General features: G+C 44.5%; 1 protein-coding gene across 1 annotated transcript in view; it reads right to left on the bottom strand.

The window, feature by feature from the left end:
• ssh2a (slingshot protein phosphatase 2a) overlaps positions 1-8,677 on the bottom strand; it is a 22,971-nt gene extending 14,294 nt beyond the window's left edge. Inside the window, 1 exon segment of the mRNA XM_031860494.1 lies at positions 3,585-8,677. Within this exon segment, the coding sequence (XP_031716354.1) occupies positions 3,585-3,712 (128 nt within the window). The 5' untranslated portion in view covers positions 3,713-8,677.
• Between the last annotated feature and the right edge of the window lie 6 nt (positions 8,678-8,683).

Here is an 8,683-nt window from a genome sequence, read left to right as displayed (position 1 = left end):
GGGTTGGGGGGGGGGGGCTGTGAACGACTTTCAACTACAGCTCTTCTAAAAATACTGTCGTCCTTTAAAAAGTCTCAGCTATTGATAGACTGCATTCAGAAGACTTACTGTACATAAAAGCCTTTCTGTGACACGACTGCCTTCTGCAGAGGTTCAACACTGGAGCCTGCATGTGCTCTGTTATAGGGACTGCTATGAGGCTACTTGTACAGAAACATGTAAAACTGTATATTTAGGATTATGAACTGTTGGTTGCATAAAACAAGGACTCTGAACACGTCTCATTGGGCTGTGGGAAATTATATAAACAATTTTCTTGCATTTCATAAACAAAATGATTAATTATTAAAAATAGCCAATGCCACATACACACTATAATCTGACTGACAATGAACCCATTTTGCAAATATCTCTGCATCAATGACTGTTACGACGTTAGCGATGTCAATTTATACAGCTGCTTGTAGACGGAAGTGATTTGGAACCGATAGGCTGCATTAGTAATGCTGACATGAACCATCAGAGACCGATAACAACACGAGTCAGTCTGTTGGCATGTAGCCAGATGAAGTACGATATTTGCATGTTGAGCTCATTGTTACGCCTCCAACAACAAAGGACAACTGCAAAGGTGCCAATTTCAATCAGACTCATTGAAGGGCAAAAACACACACAGAAGGATAAAGCTAGTGGAGGAATGTAAAGAAAAGGGCAATGAGTTAAACTACATCTGACTTCACAGAGTATGTAAATGAGGAGGAGGCCTAGTCAGAGTGTGTAGAGAGCGGAGCGGTTCATCTCTTGGGCTTCGGCCATCCCGGGTTTTGGGCAGAAGTGAAGCAGTAGGTACTTGTTAGGGCAACAGTCACAGATAATCACTATGTAAGGACCACTCCACATAGTGGGCAGATAAGTGGGAGACCCCCCTCCTGCCTGTGCCCATATTAGTCACTCTCAGGAGGAGAGAGGGATAAATATAGGGCCTGGTTCTATGGAGGGCAAGCCCCCCTAAGGCCTTATGAGTTTACACCAGAGACGGATACAGCCCATGGGAAAGACAGGGAGTTAGCCGGTGTGTGTGTGTGAGACATGTCTGCATGTCCACAGGTGCACGTTAGGCCCTGCTGCTTGGAAGTTCAGCCACGGAAAATGTGTCACAAGCAGAAGATAGTGACAGAAGGATGAGAACTTCATGGGGCGTCATGAACGTAGAGTGTGTCCTCTGGGTGTGTGCGAGTGACACCCACATGTTTGGCTCCACTACTGCTACGGTTTCGTTAATAATCCAGCGTGCCGGCCGTGGTCCAAGCACCAGCCACCTTAGTGGACTAAACAACCCGCCCCGCCGTGCCGTGCTATTCTGAGAAGGACTCAGATTACATTTTAACTTACAGTTAAAACAAACTACAGGCAGTAAAAGTGTATATGCTGAAGAAGCTCGGTGAAATAAAACTGAATGCTGGTCGAATGAGGACATCTGTAGCTCGGTGGGTAGCAACATTGGCTCAATAAGTGCTTCCATTCCCACTTTAACAGCTTGTGGTAATAAAAAAAAAGGAGAAAAAGTGTAATTGTACTTTTTGTCAACCTGCGGAGCATCCATTAACAAACAGACACTATCAGGTAGCTACACAGCTGGTCTGATCTCGAGTCGTTTACTGACGCTAAGGATACAAACTTAACTTTATTTGATTGTAGAAGCTTCACACACACACACACACAAGCATAAAGTAGTGACCTATATCCAGCTGCTGAGAGTTCCTCACACAAACACGTTTCGATCTCTTCCGTTTCCTTTTGGAAAAGACGCAACACAAACACAGAGGAAGAGAGGGGTTTACTGGCACTTCTAAACACACTTGCTGGGAAAACAATGAGGGTTTAGACGCCGTTCAGCCACAGGTAACACTTAACTCCACCGACGGCCTCAAGGCTTGTAATTACTCATTCAAAACCCCCGGTTAAAACATTCTGCCGCGTACAGGCGTCCACACCACCAACAAACAGACATTATGTGCACACACACATGTCGACACACTGTAGGTGCTACGGATGAAAGGATGCCAAAATCCCCCCCCCGCTTTGTGATGAAGGCCATCCTGAGCAATACAAGGGAGTGGTGATTAAAAAAAAAAACAAATCATGCAACGTGGCCAACCAATCCAGGAAGTCAGAAGATTTCCCACATCTGCTGCTATTTACTACACACACACACACTCGCCTGTATGCGTCTGGCAGTAACGTCTTCCCATAAACCTTCTTTATGCAAACTCACTTTACTTCCTTTAAAGACAGGGTGCACCCTAATAAACATTAAATGTTTGCTTAATCGCCTCACTGCACAATCATGCGTAAGACTGCTGGGAAACGATGCAATCGAGAGGCGGACCTCGACTTTCCTGAAAACCGCCACAGAAGAACAGTTCTCATGCAGGGCACAACCTCTTACCGACTGCACGGAAATGTTACACAACAACATCAGAAACACAGAAACGAAACAGATTGAATTGGGTGATGTTGATTTCATCATCTTTTAATCCAGCTGCAGTAATTTTCCCCCAAATTTGTTGAGCCGGCTCCACATGCAGAGACCAGCCTTTGATCCGGACTTGAAGGGCAAACTTGTCTTCACCGCACGTACCAGTCAAATAAATCCTAAATCTCACAACAGAAAGGAGCCGTTACCTCACTTTGCCTTGATGTCCGCAGACACCGAAGATCACAGATGAGATCAGTGTTGGATTGATTAGAGTGAACCTCCTCACATCGCTGCTTTAGTATCAATGACGCCAGAAACATGATACGTGAGAGTGAGTTCAGTCTTTGTGATCAGCGGCAAGTTTGTAGTTATACAGCACATTTTATACAGAAATATATAAATTCTAAACAACATTGCTGTCTTTTTTTGTCTTCTTCAGGCTTGTTCAAGTTATTTTTCAGAATGTTTACTTAACCCTTAATAACAACCATGTTCATAACACCAACCACTCACAGGTGCAACCCCACAAAGGTCCAGCCTTGGACAAATACAAAGGGACAAAAACTCCTGATGGGAAAATCAGGTGAATCAGTAGCGTTGTGGTTTCCCGCTATTGCTAGGTCCTGGACCTGTGGAACAGGTAGGGTGAGTCACTCCGCACGCGGAGCCATTGTCTTCGTAAGGTCAAAAAGGCAGCAGCGAGATGAGTAAGAACCTTCTACGTCACCAGGAAACGCGTGCAACACAGATGTTGCAAAACTTTTACCCACGCTCTGCTTACTCACAGTGTTAAAAACCGGAAACATTGTTACTACCATGTCCAAACACAGACTGAATGAGGAAACTTCTAATCCACATTTACATGTATTATTAGCAGGCAGACTAGCCACAATACAACAAGTCAAACAGAGACAGTAACCTCGCAGTTTCTATATTTTAGAGGTGAGGTTGTGCTCATATGTAATCAGGTGCTGTCTGGTGACCGGTCTCAGCATGTGTCCTTGTCTATTAATGTATAAAACCTTCTCAACCTACATTATATTCCATTATACGACCTGATGTCCAAAACGTGCCACTTTGTTTGTTGTTGTTTTTTTTAACTCACAGCTGGTTGATCTGATTTTGGGACACCACCGAGTCGTCGCTGAAGTAGGGCACCATCTTGGCCCCGCAGCAGGAGCAGAAGCTGACCGCCGACGAGCCGTCGGATCCGGACACCGCTCCGAGCGTCATGCCGGCGACGGGGCGCAGCGCAGACGGAGGACGGCTGTCAGGTGTTCTCTTGGTCCGAGAGAGAGAGAGTAAAACTTTCACTCTGTTCCCACAGTCACGTGCTCGGTCATGTCGAAACGTCTCTCAACTTCCTCCGTTGTCGCTGGTCGTAATATAGTGGAAAATGACAGATTTATTCCGCGTAAGTAAGGCGCGTGTTTCCAAATCGCGCAATAAATTACGCGTAACTGTTTGAGCCTAGCACGCTGTGAGCCTGCTCGCGACGAGATTTGAAAATAATGAACAAGTGTCCGTACCGTTTTCTAAACATTCGTTATTTATTCAGCAACATCCTCCACCACGTACAGTACAGACACATATGACTTGGGTCAAACTCTCGCTGCAGAAGCCATAGGAGGGAGGAGTTGGAGACATGTGGTGATTTTTTTTTTTTTTGGAAGAGTGGGGAGCCAATGAGGACAGCAGGGGATGTAGGACCGCCCACAACCGCCAACCCCCCTCTACACCGACACTTGTACAGAAAACGCTGGCAGCAGTACAGGTATTTAGTCCAGCAGTTTATTAGACTGTTTGGTTCCTCCTCTCTGCGGGCTGATCAGAAAACTCACTGCATGCAGTGTTTGTTTAAAAGCTGCATACTCTTGTTACTACATAGTAGCCCATGAAGGATTATATCATACAGTTGGTTATTAATACTTTGTAATAATCTTAATTCTATTGTTACAATAGGGTGTCCTGGTACCACAGGGTCAATAGATGTTCTCATTAAACTAATACAATAGAGTCAATTGAACCCACATGGGATTTTTTTTGGTTTGGCGGTGAGCTCATTGAGGAGCCTTCACTTTGTCTCCTCTCCGCCCTTTTTCCTCCCAACACGCAGGCGTTGTGGTTGAGTTACATAAGGAGCAGGAACAGATGACAAACAGGCTGAAGTTATCCGGACTGAGGCTCACGGTGTCTCGGTAACGTGGCGGTGGTGAAGGAAGTGTGGGGGCAGAAGCGACCCTCCTCACACCCAGGTGGTCTGAACGGACACGCTGTATGCTGGGAGATGGACGCGATGTTTTGGTTCCTTTTACAGCCTATTAAAAGGTTTTATATGCTGCTGGCGTGCAGACATGCGAGGATGTAAGCTGACAACAATTTGGAAAACACTGTAAAACTGCAGCACCCTCATCATATTCACACCCGCGTGTGCCAAGAGCCCGAAAACTAAACGAATACATCCGACTCTGAAGCAGAGCCAAGCTTTATTGTAATGTTTATGGAAGGCCTGCTTCATGCTTTGGCTGTTTTCCAGAGCAGAGAGGTTATCAATGAGCAGTCTGACTGACACATAGGGCACTATTTAGTATGCTCAGTGTTCACAGTCTTTGCAGCCCATTGTTATTCACTGTAATAAGCACAGTGTTGTTATTCTAGGTCCATGAGCATCCTCTGACCTGTGAGGCTGTGGTTGAACTTGCTACTGATCGTGGACCGACCACAGCACATGAAGCCTGGATTAGATGGCGATTTAGAATTTGTAGCTAATGCATCTTAACCGACCCACATGCACAGGATCCAATGTGGCGTCGCACACAAGCCTCATATTTTCACAAGGACCCGGCTCCATTTGTGGCCAATGGAAACAGATTTTGGTCAGATGTATGGTTATGGTTATTGTTATTGCTAGTGGGTGGGACTTGTCTGAAATGTCTCCTCTTCTCAGTGTTTTCTGATGTTTATGCATCTTATAAAACATTTTAAAAGAAATTAATTGTATTGTGACGTTTGTTATGCAGTGCATTCAGTCACATGACATGTCAAAAAAGTACGAGACGAACATTTTGTTCAGTCCTGCAATACTACCATGCAGAGATCAGCCTACATCCTGTGTGTTTTAATAGCAGCCAAAGGTGGGCTGTTTGTAAAAAGCCGGGTTTCCTTTACACAGAGCATCAGATCTATTAGTGTTTTAATTTAAAGTCAGAGGTGAGTCCTGTCCTCCTCAGTAATACAGAGCACCACAATAACAGCTGGGACACAAAACACAACAATACAGGGATGTCTACGGCAAGCCTCTTCTTCACAGAAGTGTGGTAACAAATCAGAAGAACCCTGCTGCATACTCTCTAACCGAGTGTAAATTAAAATGTTATCAAAGACTGTAAGACGAATTAAAAACGTCTAACCTCTTGCCACTAAAATAGAATCGTTTCTCCTCATGACTAAATTGGAAAAAGGAACACGGACGCTTTATTACTTGAAGCTCTCTTCTACAATGTACTTTCAGCAACGCTATTGTTAGTTAATAGGTTAACATATGAAGGAAAACATTTAAAATATCTGATCAGATCAACTTTATGGGATATTATAAACTACGTGACAATGCTTTACATTTAGGCCTGTCACGATAATTTAACTTATCATACGATACAGGGACATCAATTACTCTTGATGATCTAGATATTGCTTGTTGTGTTTACATGCGTGTTTGTTGACATAAGAGTGTCACCAACGTGTTAGCCAACAAGATGCCAGAATTACCAGCAGGCTTTTCATACTATAAGAGTTGGGCACTGCGCAAATTTGAACAGACATTTTATTTATTGTTTTGATTGCATGGTTTCATTACATTTATTTAGAATATTTGTTTCACATATTAATCCCAATGTTCCAATATTCTTAAGAATTAAAAGTTCACTGCTGTTTGAAAGGATGTACTTGGATTATTGTGTTTTATATAATATCATTATATCAGTGGCATAAAGCGGTCTATAAATGACATGAAAATAATATCGTTTATCAGACAACATTGTCCGACCAACGCCGTTATCGTGACCAGCCTTTTCACAATCTCAGTGGGGTTGAACTATTTTATTGGACATTTTCAAGTAGATAAACACATGGCGAGGGATAGTGTAGGAGTATCTGTTAACGACTCTACATGTGACCTCTGCTCGGCTAAACTGATAACATCCAATATGAACACACCAACACCTGCCCTCACACTACAGTAAGCTTTACTCTGGCTCACCTTCCCATCAACAACTGTTGCATCACAAGACAGGTTGCCAGCAACTTTAACCACAACATCCACACCCACACCCACACACACACACACACACACAGCAGCTCTAGTCATGTGGTTCTAGTCATGGTGAAACAGTGGGCTGGTAATGCGAGAGTCTGTTGTGGTTGTTTAGTTGAGACCTGGAGAAGTTTCACGACCGTCTTCTTCTTTCAATTTGACTGGAATTGGCAGAAACATGCAGGTCAAAGGTTCTGTGGTTATTAAGTTGTATATACTTCAAAGTGTGTGTGTGTGTGTGTGTGTGTGTCCTATAGAGAGCCCTACAGTATATTATCCTGGGACCTCCTTGGTCAGTACAGGAAGCCAGCTGTTTGCCATATGCTGAGCTGGAGATGGGCTACTGTTAGAAAAAGCTATACAACATGCAGAATAATTTACACTGCCTTGAAAAATATCCTAATAAATCATCCCTCTCTCACCTAAAAAAAACGGCCATCACACCGAAGGTTAAGAAGTGTGATGGCGTTGTAGCTGTGGCTAAAAACACCAAACAGACATCAACACAGGTTGCTAGATTGAAAGCAAAGCAAAGAACAGCTGGACTGCAACGCCTTCCGTTCAAATGTTTGCAGACTAGTCGGCCCCCTCCTGTTGCAATCGGAGCACTTAACCTTGGAGAAACAGGCGGGACTCTTAAGATAACACAGACAAAGACGGACCTGTTAGCAGAAGCAGCCTGTGTACAGTAACCAAACATGTACAGCAGCTAAGAAGCAATGCTGGGTAAAAATACTTGATGATATACGCCCATGTAGTCACTAACCAAGACGGGGAGTATGTTCTGTCCATGTTTAGCTGTAGGAAGACAGGAGGCAGGTGTGCTATCCACCGTTGAGTGTAATTAGCCACCTATAAACTTAAAGAGGCATGTCTCCACATGAGGAGACGGAGCTCTACCAATGAACACAGGTGGTGTTCTCCGGCTTGGAGTTCCTTACAGAACCCTGCTCTTCTAGTTCTTCTGATAGCAGACTCATTAAAGTCTTGGCTGGGTGAACCTGCTCTGCTTGTGTGCATCTGGGTCAGAGCTGACGCACAAGTCAATAACCTGCAAACTTAACTGTGCAAGAAGAGACTTGCACCACAAAGTCTTCTGATCAGTGAAGAGTCAGGACGTATAGCTCGGTCAGTCTGCTGTTTCAATCTTGTGATGCTGCAGCTTGTGACAGTTGTGCCTCATCACACCCCTGCAGAGAGTCCCGAGAACGATAGGAGGCCGCCACAGCACAACAATCAGCAGCTTTCACCATTGTTCCAACCGTTTCAATATTGATTTAGAACAGAACAAAAGAAACCTCAGATGTTAGTTTCGTAACTCTGGATGGAAAAAAAGAAGAAGTTCCTCTGACACTGTCCTTGACAGTCGGCATCAGTCCTGAGGCAACAGTGTGTGGCAGAGATTCACTATTGCACTGCAGTGATGTTACTCTTCATTGGTGTGGTGCAGGGGGTACAGACAGCTGTGTGTGTGTGTGTGTGTGCGTGCGTGTCAGAGAAGTACAGGCTGCGAGTAGTCAGCTGAATAGCTGAAAGAGAAAAGAGACAAAGACTCAAGAAAGAGTGAAAATATCACTGCGCTGCAAATGCCAAAGCTCCCCCTCAGTCTCAGTGGCTCCTATACAATATATTGGCCCCTGCTGCTACTTGGATCCATATGTAGGGTGGGGAGTTAATTGGACCTCGGCTCTTATGTAACATGCATTAGGGGTCACTCAGCGAGGCCCTTGGCTGCACCCTGCATGTCTGTGCGAGTGCGGGTTCGTGCTATGCTGAGCAAATGGCGAGCAATGCAAATGGTGAAACAGGAATATAATGATGTTAGGCACATGGGGAATAAGCTGTGCACACACACACACACACACACACACACACACACACACACACACACACAC

The sequence above is a fragment of the Anarrhichthys ocellatus genome, unplaced genomic scaffold (assembly GCF_004355925.1).
Source record: "Anarrhichthys ocellatus isolate YVR2014 unplaced genomic scaffold, GSC_Weel_1.0 scaffold24, whole genome shotgun sequence".
Classification (NCBI taxonomy): Eukaryota; Metazoa; Chordata; class Actinopteri; order Perciformes; family Anarhichadidae; genus Anarrhichthys; species Anarrhichthys ocellatus.
This window is presented reverse-complemented; position numbering and strand designations above follow the sequence as displayed.